Consider the following 23,195-nt stretch of genomic DNA (forward strand, 5'->3'; position numbering starts at 1 on the left):
TAAAAGTTCATTCTTCAGTCCTGAGGAAGCAGAAGCACCTTGAAACGCGTAGACTGATCTGGACTTTGAATATTTTGTCTTTCTATGTTTATGTATTGTATATATTTGTGTATTTCAAATACAAAAGACCCTTTGTTCTTATATGTTGGGGATAGATTAAAAAAAATTTGTATATAATAAAAGTGTAGACATTGTAACAAAAATTGTTTTGGCAATTGGTAATATGGAGTATCCCCGGGTTGATGTGTTTATAGTCCCATTTACGTGAAATGAAGTTTGGATATGTATGAATCTGGATTATGCCCCCTACGGATTTATTACAGTTAGGTCTTTTTTTATTATTGCTTCCACATATATAATCCTTGTTATATTGTTACGATTTACCACTTTTATCAGCTCTGAAATTAAATTCTGTGATGAGACGTGTGTCTCATGTGCTCCAGTCATATGTATAGATGACATGACAACTCAAATGATGTCATTGTTTAAATGTTCATGAATGGAGATGAAAGTTTACTGATAATCTCTTCTTTTTATTTTAATATAGCTGCCTAAGAATCCAGATTCACTCATGTTACTGATTGACTCATTAAAACGGTGAGAGAATTGGATATTCATAAGTTTGGACCTTTCTAGTTACCTCCTGATTGTATACCATTCTTTCTGATGCAGTCATTTTTTTTTTTTAATATAAAAAGGGAACAGATGTAAAATTCCCATGCATTGGATATGAACAATAGACAAAGTAGGATTTCACACAGAAACACAGAAGAAAAAGTGCCATAGAGTGTAGGAGACCCATGGAAGCACAGAGAGTAGACACAAACTCACTACAGATAGTGAATGTGGTGTAAGTCAGTCCCATGAGCCTAGCACCGCAAGGCAAGATTTCCCTCCACTTAGACACCGTCCTAAAAACAAACTTATCATTAGATGTTACCTCCTGAACCAACCTCTTCCTGTCTACAATATGTATATAAATGTTCCTCCACACGATGCCCTGTGCTGGGGATACATTACCAAATGCCATTGCTTTGTCAGCTGCTAGCAAGTGGCCGAATGTGTTGCCCACTAACAATCAGTAACCAATCACAATGGTTCCTAAAGGGGTTATAAAAGCAGACGGTACTTTCTATGCATTAACCACTTTACCACCGGAGGATTTTGCTGTCTTACGTCTGGGCCACTTTTTGCGATTCGGCGCTGTGTGACTTTAACTGACAATTGCACGGTCGTGCGACGCTGTACCCAAACGAAATGGGTCCTTTTTTTCCCTTTTTTTCCCACAAACAGAGCTTTCTTTTTGTGGTATTTCATCACCTGTGCAATTTTTACTTTTTGCGCTATAAACAAAAAAAGAGCGTAAATTTTGAAAAAACAATAATATTTTTCACATTTTTTTTATATGAAATTCCCCCCAAAAAAATGTCAAAATTTAATTTTTTTTAAATTTTTGGCCAATTTGTTTTCTGCTACCTATGTTTGGTAAAAAAAATTCACAATAAGCGTATTTTGATTGGTTTGCGCAAAAGTTATTGCGTTTACTAACAAAGGGAAAGATTTCTGTCATTTTTGGTGTTTTTTTTTAACGCGTAATGGCGGCGATCTGCGATTTTTTTTGCGGGACTGCAACATTGCGGCGGACAGATCGGACCCTTGACTGACATTTTTGACACTTTTGGGGGTACCAGTGACATTACTGCAGTAATCAGTGCTATATATATGCACTGTTACTGTAAAAATGACACTGGCAGGGAAGGGGTTAATTTTATTGGAGAGGGCGGGGTTAATGTATGCCTGGTGCTTACTGACGTGTGTGGGGGGAGGTGACTATGTGACACAAGGACAGATCCAGGGTTCAGCTATGCTGAACCCTGCAATCTGAACCCTGCAATCTGACCCTGCCTGTCACTTAGGAGATCCGCCCGCTTGTGTTTACACAAGCAGGCGGATCTCCACACTAGATCCCCGACGATCGGGGAAGAGCAGCGGCGATCGCCGCTGCTCCTCCCCTGGCCCAACTGCCGCTGTGACTGAATACAGCGGGAGCGAGCCTCCGGCGGCGCGCGCGCGCCGCCGAGAAAGGGGAGTGTCTGACGACGTAGTATTACGTCATCAGACGATAACGAGCCACTCTGCCGCAGTAATATTACTGCAGGCAGACGTAAAGTGGTTAAGATGAAAAAAAAAACCTTCTATGTGCAGTAGCCCCCTTAATACTTACCTGAGCCCATCTTTATCCAGCAATGTTGCAGGAGTTTCTCAGCTGCTGAATTTGCATCGCAGACATCGCATGTGATCTGCACAGCAATGCGGTGCGAATCACATGCAATGTCTGTGTTTGCAATTGCGTAAATCCAGACTTAGTCTGGCTAATAGTCACAGGAATTCCCCACCCTGCCTCCCTTGTCTATGTGCTGGAAAACCTATCCACATTAAGTCTTGATTCGCCAGGTTGTGCCCACCAGGATGCCCACAAACAGTTCCACATTACACCACTCGTTTCTAAATGCCCCACCCCGGATCCAGCTCGGATCTAGGTTACCGGGTGGCAACATCTTTGGGGAAATCCTATAAAAAGTTAATAATATAAAGTTGGTAGTAGCAGGGGCAAAATTGTCAAATGTTGCATTATGCAGCTCTGGAGGACCACCCGAGGCAAGTTAAGAAATATGCCCAGGAAGAGTTCCGTATCCCTGAATCCCCGAATGGTGAAGGTGCGTCTGCACGGTCTGTCCACACCACTTATTTGGGGACTTCCTGGCCGCATAATCCTGGTAGATACTCCCGGCCAGTCATAGAGTTTCAGGACCGGCTCTACTTATGCTTTGACCAGGAGAAGCAGACAAAATCCCGGTCTCCTCCATGGGCCATAATCAGGTGGGTAGAAGGCTAGCCCATAGTCCCCTCCAAAAGCCCCTCCTGGTTGGGTCTGTCACAGGTGGCTTCTGGGGTGCTTATATGTAGAAAGAGAAGAGGTTGGGACTTTAAATGAGGCTACAAATACTATTGTACCTCCATCCCTAAATTGAGGTGTATAGGCATGAAATATATATACAAAAAAGGGGATATAAAATAAAATCAAAATAAATGTTTTATTTGTATGTAGCAATTAGTAGCAATGTTGTAAGATGATAAAATCAATATATGGAATGATGACATATATGGATAGTACAATATATTCAGAACAGGCTGAAGGTAAGAAATACATTCACAATAGTAATGGTATAAATTCATGATGGAAAAATAATTGTGAAGACAGACATAGAGATGATGGTAAACAAAATCATGGAAGTTGCATCCTAATATGCTCTACGCGTTTCGTGGGAACAACTTCTTCAGGAACAGGTTCAATCCATTATCTACAAAGAAGTATATATAAATAACAAGGTGTCTAAAAATGAAAACGCCCATTTGGAGCAATGCCTATCACAATTGATTCCTTAGTTACGAATAAGTTAAAGCTGTTGCCACACAGAGCCTGTGATGGAGGGTCACCTGGGATCGTCTAACCTGGGAACTGCAAAACCAAAAGGGGGCGCTTATGAACATCGGTAATCCCACTGTTCCCAATATAGGGGAGAGTGAAAAGTGTAGATACAGTACATGTATATTATGGTCCATACAGTAAGGTGAACCTGTTATCTTGTCCAGTATGGTATTACTGTAAGATAAACATTAAAATACTAACTCATGTGATATGCTCACTAAAATACACCATAATGCCATCTCAAATTTCTCTTAATCGCTGTAGAGCCGATAAGATCCCTGAAAACATACTGAGCTCGTATCTAGATGCCTGTGAACTAGAGAAGCATCGGAAGCTGGAAGGTGAGGATCCCGGGTGTTCGAGTGTCGTCAGGATGATGGTTAACCGGTCAGATTAGCTGTATTTTGTTTAATTACTTCACTTCAAAGTTGAGATCCGCGTAATAATTGAACATGACGCATTGTGATATGAAATTCAACAAACCCATCTATATTTTGTACCTAAAGCTGAAGTCTAGGCAAAGCAAACTATAATAACTCAAAGCTTTCAGACTGATGCTTTGTATGTGGTTGGAATAACAAATTAAAATTACATTGTAGAGGTAAAATATAAAACATTTAAACATAATAAAGTAATGATATCTGGAGTTCAGCTTTAAGTAGGGATTGGGTAATTCAGCCTTCTGTGCTCCATCCGTAACTGAAATGTAAAACTCACACAGACTTTATAGGTGCAAAACTGTACTTGTTTACACCCAATACAAACATTTTATTCCTGCTTCCAATGGTGTCCATAATACATTAAAAGAGAAGTGTGGGAATCAAACTAAATAAACTTACATACTCCCCTAGATGGCTGCAACAGGGATCTGATGCTGCTGCTGTCCCCTGCCGGCTCTACACCGCGAACCAATCGATCAAAGACTGACTGTTCTCAGCTCCGCTCTGAGCACAGAGCGCCGACTGTCAGACACTGCTCTGTGCTTTTCCCCTCTAGCGCTCTCTGAAGGGTTATGGAGGGGGTGGGAGCAGCTGGCTCAGGTTCTCAGCAGCGTGCGGAGAGGCTGAACCAGCTGCCAGTCAGGTCATTTGGGCAGATCCCAACGTTATTGTCAAGATCCATGCAGAGCCTGGACCGGCTCTGTGATGTCAGCCAGTGGTGGACTTCAGCCCCATGTAAGTTAAAGTTAACCACTCCCGCAAATCTACGTACCGGTAGATTTGCGGGAGTGGTAATCTCCCGGTACCGTTTTTTAGAGCCGGCGGTCGGCTTTCAGAAGATAACAGCTGATGCGGCTCGGGAGCTGCTCAGCCGTTATCCCAGCAAGTGGGAGGAAACCTCCCCCCACTCCCGCCGCCTTCCTCAGGTCAGCCCGGGTCTCCTGCCCCACAAGGAGACCCAAACAACCAGCCAGCACGTCCGCCGGCTGTTTGGAGTCCCAAACAAAGCCGGATTCAGCTTTGATCGGGCCTCCGATGTATTAACCACAAAGCGGCGTCATGACGCCACTTCCGGTTTACTCGGCAGATAATGGTGCCGAATTAAAAAAAGTGTCAGTATTCAAAAATTACGATTTCAGTATTTTGAATACAATGCAGTGCAGAGGAGGGGTTTGGTGTCTTTTAGACCCCAGATCCCTCCATAAAGAGTACCTGTCACTACCTATTACTGTCACATTCCCCCCGATCCCTCCATAAAGTGTACCTGTCACTACCTATTACTGTCACATTCCCCCCGATCCCTCCATAAAGAGTACCTGTCACTCCTATCACTGTCACATTCCCCCCGATCCCTCCATAAAGAGTACCTGTCACTGCTATTACTGTCACATTCCACCTGATCCCTCCATAAAGAGTACCTGTCACTCCTATTACTGTCACATTCCCCCCGATCCCTCCATAAAGAGTACATGTCACTACCTATTACTGTCACATTCCCCCCGATCCCTCCATAAAGAGTACCTGTCACTGCTATTACTGTCACATTCCACCTGATCCCTCCATAAAGAGTACCTGTCACTACCTATTACTGTCACATTCCCCCCGATCCCTCCATAAAGAGAACCTGTCACTACCTATTACTGTCACATTCCCCCCGATCCCTCCATAAAGAGTACCTGTCACTGCTATTACTGTCACATTGCACCTGATCCCTCCACAAAGAGTACCTGTCACTCCTATTACTGTCACATTCCCCCCGATCCCTCCATAAAGAGTACCTGTCACTCCTATTACTGTCACATTGCCCCCCCCCCCCCCGATCCCTACATAAAGAGTACCTGTCACTCCTATTACTATCACATTCCACCCGATCCCTCCATAAAGAGTACCTGTCACTACCTATTACTGTCACATTCCACCCGATCCCTCCATAAAGAGTAACTGTCACTTCTATTACTGTCACATTCCACCCGATCCCTCCATAAAGAGTACCTGTCACTTCTATTACTGTCACATTCCCCCCGATCCCTCCATAAAGAGTACCTGTCACTCCTATTACTGTCACATTCCCTCCGATCCCTCCATAAAGAGTACCTGTCACTGCTATTACTGTCACATTCCACCCGATCCCTCCATAAAGAGTACCTGTCACTCCTATTACTGTCACATTCCCCCCAATCCCTCCATAAAGAGTACCTGTCACTCCTATTACTGTCACATTCCCCCCCCCCCCCCCCGATCCCTCCATAAAGAGTACCTGTCACTCCTATTACTGTCACATTCCACCCGATCCCTCCATAAAGAGTACCTGTCACTCCTATTACTGTCACATTCCCCCCGATCCCTCCATAAAGAGTACCTGTCACTCCTATTACTGTCACATTCCCCCCGATCCCTCCATAAAGAGTACCTGTCACTCCTATTACTGTCACATCCCCCCCCCCCCGATCCCTCCATAAAGAGTACCTGTCACTGCCTAATACTGTCACATTCCCCCCGATCCCTCCATAAAGAGTACCTGTCACTGCCTATTACTGTCACATTCCCCCCCGATCCCTGCATAAAGAGTACCTGTCACTCCTATTACTGTCACATTCCCCCCGATCCCTCCATAAAGAGTACCTGTCACTGCCTATTACTGTCACATTCCCCCCCCGATCCCTCCATAAAGAGTACCTGTCACTGCCTATTACTGTCACATTCTCCCCGATCCCTCCATAAAGAGTACCTGTCACTGCCTATTACTGTCACATTCCTCCCGATCCCTCCATAAAGAGTACCTGTCACTGCCTATTACTGTCACATGGGATGTTTACATTCCTTCTCACAGCAATAAAAGGTGATCAGATTTTTTTTTTTTTTTTTTTTAAACAGTGCTAAAAAAAAATTAAATAAAATTGAATAGGAAAAAAACAAACAATTTTAAAGCACCCTGGTCGCTGTGAGCTCGCGCACGATAGAAAACGCATACGTAAGTTGTGCCCGCAAATGAAAACGGTGTTCAAACCACACATGTGAGGCATCACCGCGATCGCCAGAGCAAGAGCAATAATTCCAAAAAAAGACCTCCTCTGTAACTCCAAACTGGTAACCGCTAAAAAATTTTAAAGCGTCGCTTTTGGGGGTTTTTAAGTACCATCATTTGTCGCCATTCTACTAGTGTGCTCAATTTTAAATCCTAACATGTTGGGTATCTATTTACTCAGCGTAACATCATCTTTCACAATCTACAAAAAAATTGGGCTAACTTTACTGTTTGCTTTCTTTTGAAAGGTGCCAAATGTGGCACCGGAGGGGGGGGGAGGAAGCAAATGAGTGGAAGTTCTACTTTTGGGTGGAACTCCGCTTTAAGTATACAGGTCTTCAATAATCATGAAAAAACATGTGTTGTATCCAGGATCCCCTGCAGTCCTTGTAGCATACAGTGGAAACTGCTCCTTAGAGATTGCTCAGAGCACAAGAGACAATCATAGCGCAATATTGCTTAAATATATGCGTTTTTATTAAATATATATAAAATTGCCCACTCACCTTTTATAACTTCTTGTACAGTTGCTTATGATAAAAGGACATAAAGAGCTCGCCTCCTCACCGCTTACTACCTGGTTTATGAGACACCGGAAGTGACGTCAACGGCTCCGTCTGACGCATTGCGTCACTGGTCACATGACTTTCTTAAGTCACAGTTCAAATATTCACACTTATTTACATCATTATACACATAGCAGTGCACAAGTATTTTTTATATAGTCCTTTGTAAGTGCACTTCTGTGATCCTCAAGAGAAGTACAGCCAAAAGAGGTTTGGCCATACTTCTTTAAATGGATCAGAACCCAGTCCATGGTTGTGTTGGGGTATACTTTATGTTCTTGACTACCGAACGCTGTGAAGTCTCACATCTCATGTAAGGAATTAGTACGGTGATTGATACTTGATGTTTGCTTTGGATCTCCCACCCAACATGGAGACATTTTTTATTTGTTTAAACTGATTTTCTGATCCATTAGGGAATGAGAAGATGGATGTGTCCCTGAATGAGGAGCCTATGGCGAGGTTACAGGCAGCACTTTGGGAGCTGAGACCATATATCATGGATGGCAAGCGATATGATGGTGGGTGATAAGCGGCCTACTTAAAGTACAACTATAGGCAATATTTAAAAATGAGTGTGTAAAACTCAGGCTACTTTTGAACAAAATGTAACTTGCCCATTCCAGGGCAAAATGACCATGTCTGCTGATAATGTACCCCCAGCCCTATTTACTTTGCTATGGCTGACAGTGTTCTCACTGGGGAGGGCCTCCCTCTCCATTTTCCTTGGTGACAGTTATGACTGGGAGAGAAAGTGATGGGAAATCCAGCTTATTAGTGTTGTCACCAGAACAGGAAATCAGGGACACACTGACTAGTACATTGAACTCTTTACAGAGGTTTCGTCACAGGTGGCGGTGATTTCCGATAGGCTGACAGCAGTGATGGGATCCGGTAATCCAATCACCGTTCCTGAGATCCCAGAGGCACTTTTTTTCTCATAATATTGAAGAACTGGAACCTCAGGAACTGACAGTAAGTTTTAATGTGATTTTTTTGCAGTTTGCACACCATGTGCCTTCCTAACTTATTTTAATATTAATTATTTTACCTTTTGACACGTATCCGACTTACTCCTCACATCCTTTTGTCAGTGTGTCATGGCGGCCTCCAGTACCAATCCACCTGACCGGTAACCCATAACTGTCTATAGTGCATGTGTTCTACTGTATGGCTAAATGTTTATGGATGCCCAATCATCATAAGTCAATGAAATTATTAGACATCCCAATCCAAATCCTTTATCCCTTTGGTGCACAAGGGTAAAACAATTTTTAATGCCTAATCACAATTCTGCAATTTTCAGGACAAATTGGGCTTTCATTTGGTGGTAATTGATATCTCCTAATTCTTTTTGTTTTTTATTATTAGCAAAGGAAAATATTTAAAAATATATATATATATGTTTTTAAATGTATCTGTATATTTCTTACTACTACCATAACCTTCCACCAAATAACAACTTAAATTAAATTCTCCTGCTCTTTGCAATTGTTGCAATACCACATATGTGTATGTTAGTTGTTGTTTGTACCCGCAGTACAGCCCAGAAACAATACTGCGCATTTTTTCTTTTTTTATCCTACCTAAAACACACTGACACTCATACTAATTATAAAAAAAAAATCCTGTTAAAAAAAATAAACATTGACCCTGACCTTACACCAAACACTAACTCAATGACCTAAATCGAACCTTGATCTAGGTATTTTTTTGTATTTTATGTCTTTTATTATTATTATTTTATTTTTTTTAAACTCTGCAAGGAGAGAGATTTGATGTATCTCTCTCCTCCATTCTCTGAGCGAAAAACACAGGGGCGGTCCTTCCAGTGACTGATCACTGTGGTAGCCATTCGCAGCGATCAGGTGACCAGGAATCAGGAGTTCCGGGTCCCAATTGTTAGTACGGGGTCCAGGGCTCTCTGTGAGACCCTGGTCTCTGTGCTGGGAGAGTGCAGTGCGACGCACTCCTAGCACAAAGGGAGATATGCAGCCCCACGGAAAAAAGCCCAGTAACACTATTTATGTTAGGTCGGTGTAATAGGTTAAAATATATATATATTAATATAGAGTAGGGATGATCGGACGGTTCGGGTCGACCATCGGTTCGACCCGAACATTGGATGTTCGATATTTGGCCGAATACTGAACTTTTTGCGGTAAAAGTTTGGTATTCGGCCACCAGAACCGCCCAAAATGCACTGGGACAGGAACTGGGCTTTAAAAGCCCGTGATTGGCCCAGAAACGTCAGCAAAAGCCAATGAGGGGGCAGGAGTCTCCTAGGAACGTGATTGGAGTGACTACGGGGACCAGAGGCCAATCAGGAGTGAATACGCCCCACAGTATATAAAATAGCCCCGCCTAAACCCTAGCACAGTGATACATAGCCTGTTGAAGAGAGTGGAAGCATTTCTCTGACTCCTGCTTTGGAACACTACATTTTCTGCATAGACGAGTGGTTCTAAAGCTCCATATAGTAGAATTGCATTCAGCTTACAGCCAGTGTAGTTAGATACAGCGATTGTGCTGGTTTTTTGAGTAACAAAAAAAAAAAAAAAATTTAAGGGACAGTGTCAGTCTTCTGCTGTATGGAGCTTTCTATTTAGTGTGAGGAAAGGGATATCTAGTGTAGTTAGGGAACTTTGTACTACATTAGTTATATTTAATTATTGAGTTTCTGTAGGGAAAGTGAAAGTGTGAGGGTTCTGTGTAGTGAGCACGTTGCACAGTGCTGCTGAATTGATATATCTACAGCAGGTATACGTGCTTGCTAGGCAACAAAATACAGTGACAACTTAACGCCTGTTCTTGAAAGCGTTAGGTCCACTGTGCAAAAGTCTTTGCAACTGTGCGTGACACGCATCTGCTGTGCTGTATCCAGCGACAACTGTGGGTCGCATAGCAGTGTGCGTTTTTCACCGCACAGAGTTGCCAAAGCCTCAGTGACAACTTAACACCTGTTGTTCAAAGCGTTAGGTCCACTGTGCAAAAGGCTTTGCGACTGTGCGTGACACATATCTGCTGTGCTGTATCCAGCGACAACTGTGGGTCGCATAGCAGTGTGCGTTTTTCACCGCACACAGTTGCCAACCCCTCAGTGACAAATATGTCACGTAGACCAAGAAAAGGCATACGTGGCCCTGCTGCGGAAAGGGGCACAGCTTCTAGGGTGTCTAGAGGCAGGGGTGGACGTGGTGGTCAGTCCTAAGCCAGGCCACCATTTGGATTGTTCTCCGGCAGTGGCCAAGCTATACGTCCACAGTACGTACAGGAGGTGGTGGACTATATGACCAAACCCTCATCATCGGCATCATCTGCAACTACAGTGACCCAGGCAGAGAAAAGTGGTCAGTCTTCTGCAGTTGTCAGAACAAATACAGATGAGTCCATGTCCACCTCACGTCCTCCCTTAGACCCAACTTCAGACATGGCAGAGGAGTCAGCTGAGCTGTTTGACCACAGTGTCGGCCATCTACTCCAGCCTGATGCTCAGTCCTTTATGGAGTCTGATGTTGGGTCTGAGTTTGAGGAGGAGGCAGAGCAAGCAAGAGGGGAGAGCAGATGGCCCACTCCATCTAAGGCCGCACCTGTTGTCTCCCGGGCCACGCCTGATGCTCAGTCTTTGATGGAGTCAGATGTTGGGTCTGAGGTTGAGGAGGAGGCAGAGCAAGCAAGAGGGGAGAGCAGACGGCCCGCTCCATCTAAGGCCACACCTGTTGTCTCCCGGGCCACTATACACACCTCTTCTTGCTGGGCCTTTTTTGAGACATCCCATGCAGACAAAACAGTTGCGATCTGCAAGATTTGTAAGAAGGGTATAAAACGTGGCAAAAATGTCAACCACCTGGGTACAAGCTGCCTAAACAGGCATTTGACAACCCACCACTCGGCCCTTTGGCAGGAGCATTTAAAGAACCCACAAAAGGGCCAAAGATCGGTCAGTCGGCCTCCTAGTCCTCCTCGCGCTTCTCCTCGCGCTCCACCTGCACATCAGTCTGTTCCTGGCCCTGCTATAGTCACTCGTCACCTGTTGTTAGCCTCCACTGACAGGGATGATGATATAGCAGGCAGTGTCGCATCTACCTCCAGCACACCACCAGCTGTAACATCTAGACGCCAAATTTCGATTCCACACATGCTGGAACGAAAAAAATGTATACTCCCCGCCACCCACATGCCCAGCGTCTAAACAGTAGTTTGGCAAAACTACTGGCTCTGCAACTATTACCATTTAACCTGGTAGAGTCTGCTCCCTTCCGTGACTTCGCAAAATGTGCAGTTCCACAGTGGCAGGTGCCAAGTCGGCATTACTTTGCCCGTAAGGCCCTGCCATCCCTATACCAACATGTGGAAGGCAATGTAGTGTCGTCCCTGGCCAAGTCAGTCAGCCGTAAGATACACTTGACGGCTTACACTTGGTCAAGCAAACATGGGCAGGGACGGTACATTTCTGTCACTGCTCACTGGGTGACACTGCTTGCCAGCGGAAGGGATTGTAGCCAGGGCTCGGTGCTGCAGCCAGGGCTGCTCCCATGTCTGCAAACAGCTGGTGGTGTCGCTGATCCGGGTAGATCGATCACTTCTACCCCCTCCTGCTCCTCCTCCTCTACCTCCTCCATGCCCTCCTCTGCAGAATGGTCCTTTGAATATGATGAGGTATCACGTAAGCATTCAAAGGGCTATTCTATGTCTCAGGCCAAAAGGTGTCACGCAGTGCTGCAGCTTGTGTGTCTAGGGGACAGGCAGCACACTGCCCTGAGATTCTTGGGGCTCTGCAGGCACAGGCCCAGAGGTGGTTGACACCACACCAGCTGCAGCCAGGGATGGTGGTTACTGATAATGGGTCAAACCTCCTGGCCACCCTTCGTCAGGGAAAGTTAACCCATGTGCCATGCCTGGCGCATGTCCTGAATCTCGTGGTACAGCGGTTTTTGAACTCATACCCGGGAATGCAGGATGTGCTAAGGATGGCAAGAAGGGTGTGCAGTCACTTCAGGCGGTCGTACAGTGCCACTGCACGTTTGGCCGAAGTGCAGCGCGAGTTTCACCTGCCGGTACACCGCCTTGTCTGTGACATGCCCACCCGCTGGAACTCCACCTTGGCTATGCTGCAGCACCTGTACAAGCAGCAGAGGGCCCTCAATGAATACCTATGCGAGTACGGCACCAGCACTGGCTCTGCGCGCCTGGGCTTCTTTTCACCACAGCAGTGGCTTTTGATTAAGGATGCATGCGCTGTCCTCTCGCCATTTGAGGAGGCCACAAGGATGGTCAGCCGGGACAGGGCATGCATCAGTGACACCCTACCGGTACTGTTTTTGTTGGAGCACACTCTGCGTGGCATTATGGACAGGGCACTGGAGGCAGAGCAGCAGGAGGAAAAGGAGGACTTCCTTGCCTCTCAAGGCCCCCTTTATCCTGAGAATCCTGACCCCATTATGCCTAGCTCCCAGAGGCCCGAGCAGGATCCAGAGGTGGAAGAGGAGGAGGAGGAGGAGGAGGACGATTCTGCGGGAACTTTTGCAGGGTTTGAGGAGGAGGAGGAAGACATGCGGCAATCTGCAAGGCCTAGTTTGACTCCCTTGGGACACTTTGGAGTAGTGCGTGGCTGGGAGGAGGAGGAGCCCGTTCAAGATAATGTCGTTTTGAGTGACCCCGAGGAGTCAGCTTCTGAGGCCTTCGCTAATTTGCGACGCATGGGAAACATCATGCTTCAGAGCCTGTGAAAGGACCCCAGAATCAAGGCCATTAAACAGACTGACCACTATTGGTTAGCCACCCTACTTGACCACCGGTACAAGTTAAAAGTCTCGGAGCTTTACCCATTCACCCAGAGAGTCCACAGGATCAAATCCCTTGAGGACAGTCTCAAGAGGATTCTGGTGAACACGTTCCCCGACTCCCGTAGGGTGCAGGGGCGGGGACAACCTACCATGGATTCTACTGCTGGTCACGAGAGGAGCGTTGGAGAAGGCGTGCGGTTGACGGATGCCTTTCGGTCTTTTTTTAGTCCTCACCGCCCAGGCCTCTCAGCTGCCACATCGCATCGACAGCGTCTGCATCACATGGTGGACGATTACGTCAGGGCACAAAGTGACACAGAGGGCTTTTCATGTGACGAAGCCGATCCACTGGCATACTGGGTCTTAAGATTAGACCACTGGCCAGAACTGGCCCAGTATGCCATGGAGTTGTTGGCCTGCCCTGCTTCCAGTGTCCTATCGGAACGGGCATTCAGCGCAGCAGGAGGATTCATCACAGACCATCGAACGAGACTCTCCACCGACTCAGTCGACCGTTTGACATTCATTAAAATGAATCAGTCGTGGATATCAAGCTTTGATGCACCTGATGCAGACCTTGTAGACTAGGCTATCGTTGTGATGTGGCTGCTGAGCCTCAGTTTAAGCCTGGACCATGGTGCCACCCTCAAACCCTCCTCTCATTCTCTTTACGTTCACAGAACCTCATTTTGGTTATAACAAAAATACCATGTTTGCGCACCTGTTCCACAGGTGCACACCTTTACAATTCTTGGGCCTCCTTCAACACCAGCTCTTTGGGGTTATGGTGGGGAGGCTATGCTAAACAAAAACTACCATGTTTGCGAACCTGTTCCACAGGTGCACACCTTTACAATTTTTGGGCCTCCTGCAACACCAGCTCTTTGGGGATATGGTGGGGAGGCAATGCTAAACAAAAACTACCATGTTTGCGAACCTGTTCCACAGGTGCACACCTTTACAATTTTTGGGCCTCCTTCAACACCAGCTCTTTGGGGTTATGGTGGGGAGGCTATGCTAAACAAAAACTACCATGTTTGCGAACCTGTTCCACAGGTGCACACCTTTATAATGTTTTGGCCTCCTTCAAAATCAGCTCTTTGGGGTTATGGTGGGGAGGCAATGCTAAACAAAAACTACCATGTTTGCGAACCTGTTCCACAGGTGCACACCTTTACAATTTTTGGGCCTCCTTCAACACCAGCTCTTTGGGGTTATGGTGGGGAGGCTATGCTAAACAAAAACTACCAAGTTTGCGAACCTGTTCCACAGGTGCACACCTTTATAATTTTTTGGCCTCCTTCAAAATCAGCTCTTTGGGGTTATGGTGGGGAGGCAATGCTAAACAAAAACTACCATGTTTGCGAACCTGTTCCACAGGTGCACACCTTTACAATTTTTGGGCCTCCTTCAACACCAGCTCTTTGGGGTTATGGTGGGGAGGCTATGCTAAACAAAAACTACCATGTTTGCGAACCTGTTCCACAGGTGCACACCTTTACAATTTTTGGGCCTCCTTCAACACCAGCTCTTTAGGGTTATGGTGGGGAGGCAATGCTAAACAAAAACTACCATGTTTGCGAACCTGTTCCACAGGTGCACACCTTTACAATTTTTGGGCCTCCTACAACACCAGCTCTTTGGGGTTATGGTGGGGAGGCTATGCTAAACAAAAACTACCATGTTTGCGATCCTGTTCCACAGGTGCACACCTTTACAATTTTTGGGCCTCCTTCAACACCAGCTCTTTGGGGTTATGGTGGGGAGGCTATGCTAAACAAAAACTACCATGTTTGCGAACCTGTTCCACAGGTGCACACCTTTACAATTTTTGGACCTCCTTCAACACCAGCTCTTTGGGGTTATGATGGGGAGGCTATGCTAAACAAAAACTACCATGTTTGCGAACCTGTTCCACAGGTGCACACCTTTATAATTTTTTGGCCTCCTTCAAAATCAGCTCTTTGGGGTTACATAGTTACATAGTTACATAGTAGGTGAGGTTGAATAAAGACAATAGTCCATCCAGTTCAACCTGTGTAGGTGTGTGTGACTGTAATCATCTAACATAGCCCTCAATCTCCTGATCCTTGAGATGTAAGTCTAAGAGTCTTTTGAAAGTCACCATACTACCCGCAGAAACCACCTCTTGTGGTAGACAATTCCACAATCTTGTAGCCCTAACAGTAAAGAACCCCCCACGTTGCCTGAGGTTAAAACGCTTCTCCTCTAATCGCATTGTATGTCCTCGAGTCCTCATGCAATTCCTTCGAATGAACAGCTTTTCTTCTAAGCTGAGATCCCCATTAAGATATTTATAAATTGCTATCATGTCCCCTCTCAGACGTCTTTTCTCCAGGGAAAATAAATCGAGCGATTGCAGCCGCTCTTCATAGGTAAGGTCCTCCAACCCCCTAATCAGTTTAGTTGCCCTTCTCTGGACTTTCTCCAGCTCCAACACATCCCTCCTGAGGACTGGCGACCAGAACTGGACAGAATACTCCAGATGCGGTCGGACCAGAGTTTTATAAAGTGGAAGGATTATAGTCTTATCTCTGGAATACATCCCTTTCTTTATGCATGCTAATATTCTGTTGGCTTTGGAAGCTGCCGCTTGGCATTGCATGCTGTTGCCTAATCTATCATCAACTAAGACTCCCAGATCTTTCTCCATTTTTGATTCCCCCAAGGGTTCCCCTCCTAACGTGTATTGTGTTTTTATGTTTTTGGTCCCCAAGTGCAAAACCTTACACTTCTTCACATTAAACCTCATTTGCCATGTCGTTGCCCACTCCGTAATTTTGTCCAGGTCATTCTGTAGGATATCTGCTTCATGCTGTGCAGTTATTGCCCTGGCCAATTTTGTGTCATCTGCAAAAACTGATAACGAACTACTGATCCCTTCCTCAATGCTGTTTATGAATAAATTGAACAAGGTTGGTCCCAGGACTGAGCCCTGGGGCACCCCGCTTACTACCTCAGACCAGTCTGAGTATGCGCTGTTTATTACTACCCTTTGGACACGGCCTTTTAGCCAATTCCGTATCCAAGAGCAAACCCTGCTGTCGATACCTGCAGACCTTATTTTATAAATTAAGCGCTTGTGGGGAACTGTATCAAACGCCTTAGCGAAATCCAAGTACACCACATCCACTGGTCTCCCCCTATCTAGCTCACAGCTCACTTCCTCGTAGAATGCTAAGAGATTGGTTTGACAAGATCGCCCATTTGTAAACCCGTGCTGGTTACTACTGATGATGTTGTTGTCTTTAGCATACTCTACGATATAGTCCCTTATCATCCCCTCCAAAAGTTTACATATTATTGATGTCAGACTGACAGGCCTATAATTTCCCGGGATATGTCTCTGGCCCTTTTTGAATATCGGAATCACGTTAGCCTTCCTCCAATCCCCTGGTACATCTCCTGTCCTAATACTGTCAGCAAAGATCAGGAACAGTGGTCTAGATATAACCATACTGAGTTCCTTGAGCACTCTCGGATGTACGCCATCTGGGCCTGGTGATTTGTTTGTGTTAAGTTTATCCAGCCTTTCCCTGATTTCCCCCTCTGTTAGCCATAGTGGCAAGTCCTGTGTATTACTACTAACCATACAGTCATGGTCAGTGTACCCTTCCTTTTCCTGCGTAAAGACTGACGAGAAAAAAGAATTCAGCACGATTGCTTTTTCAGTGTCCTCTGTAACCATCCTCCCATCATCGTTAATTATGTGTGCAATATGCTCTGCCCTAGTTTTTATGCTGTTGATATATTTAAAGAATTTCTTTGGGTTTTTTTTACTATCCTCCGCTATTTGTCTCTCAAAGTTGATTTTAGCCATCTTGATTTCGTGTTTACCCTTCTTATTTTCCTCCTTGTATTGCTGGAAGGCCGATACGGTGCCCTCTGATTTATATTTCTTGAAGGCCAATTTTTTTCCCCTAATAAGTTTTTTAACGCTACGGTTTAGCCAGCCAGGTTTGGCTTTGTCTCTTCTAAATTTATTCCCCATAGGAATGCACTGCAAGATGCCTTTGCTTAATATTGTTCTAAAGCATTCCCATTTTTCCTCTGTGGTCAGTGATCCCAGGGTTTGGTCCCAGTTTACCCTTTCCATCAATGAGTACAATTTTGGAAAGTCTGCCCTTCTGAAGTTTAGGGTTCTTATGTTCCCCACTTGCCTTTTTATATTGTTATTTAGACTAAATGTGATCATCCTGTGATCGCTAGAGCCCAGGTTGTCCTGGACTCCTACCTCCGAGATTAGGTCTGGGTCATTAGTGATCAATAGATCCAGGATAGCATTCTCTCTAGTAGGGGAATCCACCAACTGCGACATGTAATTATCCTGTAAGGTTTCCGTGAATAGCCGGGCCTTATGCGAGTGTGCAGTCCCCTCTTCCCAGTCAATGTCGGGATAATTGAAGTCCCCCAATATGATGACTGATCCTAGTTTTGCCGCTTTACCTATTAGTGCTAAAAATTCCAGCTCTACCTCCTCCCCTTGGTTAGGTGGCCTATAGCAAACCCCCACAACTACTTTTCCCTTATCTTCTTCCCTATCGAGTTCAACCCACACAGATTCTAAATCCATGCTCATCCCATCCGTAATGTCACTCCTTTCTATGGTGGGGAGGCAATGCTAAACAAAAACTACCATGTTTGCGAACCTGTTCCACAGGTGCACACCTTTACAATTTTTGGGCCTCCTTCAACACCAGCTCTTTGGGGTTATGGTGGGGAGGCTATGCTAAACAAAAACTACCATGTTTGCGAACCTGTTCCACAGGTGCACACCTTTACAATTTTTGGGCCTCCTTCAAAACCAGCTCTTTGGGGTTATGGTGGGGAGGCTATGCTAAACAAAAACTACCATGTTTGCGAACCTGTTCCACAGGTGCACACCTTTACAAATTTTGGGCCTCCTTCAACACCAGCTCTTTGGGGTTATGGTGGGGAGGCTATGCTATGCTCCCCCTCCCCAAAAATTGTAAAGGTGTGCACCTGTGGAACAGGTTCGCAAACATGGTAGTTTTTGTTTAGCATTGCCTCCCCACCATAACCCCAAAGAGCTGGTTTTGAAGGAGGCCAAAAAATTATAAAGGTGTGCACCTGTGGAACAGGTTCGCAAACATGGTAGTTTTTGTTTAGCATAGCCTCCCCACCATAACCCCAAAGAGCTGGTGTTGAAGGAGGCCAAAAAATTGTAAATGTGTGCACCTGTGGAACAGGTTTGCAAACATGGTAGTTTTTGTTTAGCATAGCCTCCCCACCATAACCCCAAAGAGCTGGTGTTGACTCAGTCGACCGTTTGACATTCATTAAAATGAATCAGTCATGGATATCAAGCTTTGATGCACCTGATGCAGACCATGTAGACTAGGCTATCGTTGTGATGTGGCTGCTGAGCCTCAGTTTAAGCCTGGACCATGGTGCCACCCTCAAACCCTACTCTCATTCTCTTTACGTTCACAGAACCTCATTTTGGTTATAACAAAAATACCATGTTTGCGCACCTGTTCCACAGGTGCACACCTTTACAATTTTTGGGCCTCCTTCAACACCAGCTCTTTGGGGTTACGGTGGGGAGGCTACGCTAAAGAAAAACTACCATGTTTGCGAACCTGTTCCACAGGTTCACACCTTTACAATTTTTGGGCCTCCTTCAACACCAGCTCTTTGGGGTTATGGTGGGGAGGCTATGCTAAACAAAAACTACCATGTTTGCGAACCTGTTCCACAGGTGCACACCTTTACAATTTTTTGGCCTCCTTCAAAATCAGCTCTTTGGGGTTATTTCTCTCATTCTCTTTACGTTCACAGAACCTCATTTTGGTTATAACAATTTTTGGGCCTCCTTCAACACCAGCTCTTTGGGGCTATGGTGGGGAGGTTATGCTAAACAAAAACTACCATGTTTGTGAACCTGTTCCACAGGTGCACACCTTTACAATTTTTGGGCCTCCTTCAACACCAGCTCTTTGGGGTTATGGTGGGGAGGCTACGCTAAAGAAAAACTACCATGTTTGCGAACCTGTTCCACAGGTGCACACCTTTACAATTTTTGGGGAGGGGGAGCATAGCATAGCCTCCCCACCATAACCCCAAAGAGCTGGTGTTGAAGGAGGCCCAAAAATTGTAAAGGTGTGCACCTGTGGAACAGGTTCGCAAACATGGTAGTTTTTGTTTAGCATAGCCTCCCCACCATAACCCCAAAGAGCTGGTGTTGAAGGAGGCCCAAAAATTGTAAATGTGTGCACCTGTGGAACAGGTTCGCAAACATGGTAGTTTTTGTTTAGCATAGCCTCCCCACCATAACCCCAAAGAGCTGGTGTTGACTCAGTCGACCGTTTGACATTCATTAAAATGAATCAGTCGTGGATATCAAGCTTTGATGCACCTGATGCAGACCATGTAGACTAGGCTATCGTTGTGATGTGGCTGTTGAGCCTCAGTTTAAGCCTGGACCATGGTGCCACCCTCAAACCCTCCTCTCATTCTCTTTACGTTCACAGGACCTCATTTTGGTTATAACAAAAATACCATGTTTGCGAACCTGTTCCACAGGTGCACACCTTTACAATTTTTGGGCCTCCTTCAACACCAGCTCTTTGGGGCTATGGTGGGGAGGCTATGCTAAACAAAAACTACCATGTTTGCGAACCTGTTCCACAGGTGCACACCTTTACAATTTTTGGGCCTCCTTCAACACCAGCTCTTTGGGGTTATGGTGGGGAGGCTATGCTATGCTCCCCCTCCCCAAAAATTGTAAAGGTGTGCACCTGTGGAACAGGTTCGCAAACATGGTAGTTTTTCTTTAGCGTAGCCTCCCCACCGTAACCCCAAAGAGCTGGTGTTGAAGGAGGCCCAAAAATTGTAAAGATGTGCACCTGTGGAACAGGTGCGCAAACATGGTATTTTTGTTATAACCAAAATGAGGTTCTGTGAACGTAAAGAGAATGAGAGGAGGGTTTGAGGGTGGCACCATGGTCCAGGCTTAAACTGAGGCTCAGCAGTCACATCACAACAATTTTTGGGCCTCCTTCAACACCAGCTCTTTGGGGTTATGGTGGGGCGGCTATGCTAAACAAAAACTACCATGTTTGCGAGCCTGTTCCACAGGTGGACACCTTTATAATTTTTTGGCCTCCTTCAAAACCAGCTCTTTGGGGTTATGGTGGGGAGGCTCCGCCAACACCAAAACTACCATGTTTGCGCACCTGTTCCACATGTGCACACCTTCATAATTTTTACGCCTTCATTCAACACCAGCTCTTTGGGCTTACAGTGGTATGGCTCCACCAACACCCAAACAACAATTTTTGCGCACCTGTCACACAGATGCATATCATTGTAATTTTTTTCCTTACAAAGGCAATTATTGCCTTCATGACCAGCACTTTCATAGGGTTATGGTGTCAAGGCATTGTCGGCACCACCAAAGGCCCAATTTTTAAGCATCCTTTACTTCTATTCAAAGTCAAGAGACAACAGTATTCATCCAAAACATCTCTAATCTTGTTCACTCTGCACTACATTGTGGCCCCTACCCCTAACCCTAACCCTCAATGTATCTGTGCATATATGTCTGTTTCTTGTGAGAATTCAAGTTAAAGTGCACCAAACACCATTTTACATGAAATAAAGTGCAACTACATACATCTTTGGACTTCTTGAAAACATTTGGTAATAATAACCCCATTGTGGAAATACACCCGTTAATTATATGCACATTTAAAGAGACAGCACCTTTTTCCAAAAAAAACTCTAATCTTGTTCCCAGTGCACTGCATTATGTCCCCATCATACACATTGGCTGTGCCGTTGATTAGGAGCAAAAGAAAGGTGCGGTTAAGCAAAAAAGTCATTTTTGAAGGTTTGGTATGTTATAATTCTGGTTCTGGACATGCTACAGAGCTGAAACTTCACAGGTACACCCTTTAGACCCCCCAGACACTAAATCCAAAGAAATCTCTCTTTTTTTTTTTTCAATAATTAGCTCTCTATCAAAAACGACAATTTTTAAGAACTTTTTTTTGTGTGATTAATAGTCCCTGGGGCATGACCCAGAACCCTAGGCACTTTTTAGGGGCATTTATTGGGTTTTAGGGCTTCAAAATTGTGTTTTTTGATTACCGAAGTTCGGGTCCCATTGATTTCAACGGGGTTCTGAAATCCGGGCCGAACTTTCGGGAAGTTCGGGTGTTCTGGTCGAACCGAACTTTTCAAAAGTTCGATCATCCCTACTACAGAAGGATTCCACTCCACTGTGGATTCTGCTGAGTGAAGTTCAATACTTTTCGTTTGGCAATAATTAATTCCCTTCAATTTATTACTGAATTGGTTATAGATATCACAAGGCTCCTATACCAGCTCACTAATAGCCCCTCATAGAGCATGCCAGAGCAAAAAGTCTCCTCTGCCCCATGTAAATGGCTAAAGTGTGCTTCACATCCACATAGTTGGGGTTTCCATACAATAAAACAGCAACTACAATAAAATACATTTCCAGAATGAATTGGAGTTAAAAGTTTATTTTTATTCTCTTTATACATACATAGCAAAGCTTAGCGGTTACAGTATAAAATCTCTGCACCTACAGGGAAGACATTCTTGGTGGTTTCACTGTGTATTATGACACGGGGCACAAAGCTTGGTGGTTTCTTCTGTATGTACGGGACTTGGGTCTTAGTAGGCGATGGGATGTTATGGAACACACAGTTGATCCAGAGGAAGGCAAAAACCCTTGTGCAGCATGATATAATTTGCTTCAACTGGGAAAAAATTCCTTCCTGACCCCCGAAGGCGATCGGATTATTCCCTGGATCAACCATCCATGGTAGAGTAAACATTGGCGCTCTTTATATAAAGTGTTCACCTTTTCCATCAGACAAAGTCCATGTAGTAAATTGTCCCATGATGCTAGGAGCTTCCTAAACCTAGCAATGAGGCCCAACTGGGCACCCCCTCTTTACTGGGGAACAAACTGAACTCTACTACATCCTCGCAATAGTTGATTTACGTTAATGCTGGAAGGGGCTTCAGGGGCGTGGTTAAAGTCAAGCAGCCGTGTCTGAGGAGCAGGGCCAGGATGGTGATGATCTTGTCAGGAGAGCTGTCAGGCTGTGGCACCTGTGGTCCTGATGATTTGGCTTCTCTTGTAGGGTCCCGCAGGCTGGTAGTTGGTCTGTGAGGCAGGGAGCAGGCAGCAAGCGGCTGTGTCTGCAAAGCAGCCCTGGCATGTAGTTGGGCTTGAGTAGAAGAGCTGTCACAAAGTGGTGAAGCGCAAATCGCATCCCGTGGTTGCAAGACAAAGGCTCGGAGGTTCCCAAGAATGATGTCAATATGCCCCCCAGCATGCTGATGTCATTCTCAGGAAAATATTGGAGCGTTTGCCGAAAGCCTCCGAAACTCTCGGAAGGGAGAGTAGTCAAAAAGTGGTGGAGCACAAGCCGCATCCTGTGGGTTGAGAGGCTTTTGGTAAAGGCTCAGGGATTCCCAAGGATGATGTCACCACGCCCCCAACGTGGTGATGTCATCCTCGGTGGGATGCAGATTGCGCTCCACCATTTTGTGAGAGTTTTCTTTTCATTTTATTTCATTGCTGCAACAGTCTACATATAGATGGGTGCCCCCCCTCCTGTCTGTTTTATAAGCCTGTGGATATGCTTTAATGGCCCTCTGATGGTGCTGGAAATGAAGCCATTGGCTACGGATTCAGACTTTCGCTGATGTAGGAAAAGCCTACAAAGTTCTCCTGGTCCTTCATATCTATCTTCTTCTCGTAGTTGTTGCAGATCAAAAGTTGCGCTAGATTTATTCTTCCTTTATTCACCTCTTTCTTGGGAATCTGAAATGGGAAAAAGACATTCATTAGTGTTTCTGATT

The 23,195-nt window shown here is 45.3% G+C and overlaps 1 protein-coding gene across 1 annotated transcript; it reads left to right on the forward strand.

Annotated features, from left to right (window-relative positions):
• The first annotated feature begins 557 nt into the window (after positions 1-557).
• On the forward strand, positions 558-8,493 carry LOC309569720 (Fanconi anemia group A protein-like). The gene is made up of 4 exons (XM_082275683.1): positions 558-597; positions 3,755-3,831; positions 7,938-8,042; positions 8,359-8,493. The coding sequence occupies exons 1-4, from the start codon at positions 572-574 to the stop codon at positions 8,463-8,465; spliced, it is 315 nt and encodes a 104-aa protein (XP_082131809.1). The 5' UTR covers positions 558-571; the 3' UTR covers positions 8,466-8,493.
• The last annotated feature ends 14,702 nt before the right edge of the window (positions 8,494-23,195 follow it).

Source organism: Pelophylax lessonae (genome assembly GCF_965119305.1).
Source record: "Pelophylax lessonae genome assembly, chromosome: 13".
Classification (NCBI taxonomy): Eukaryota; Metazoa; Chordata; class Amphibia; order Anura; family Ranidae; genus Pelophylax; species Pelophylax lessonae.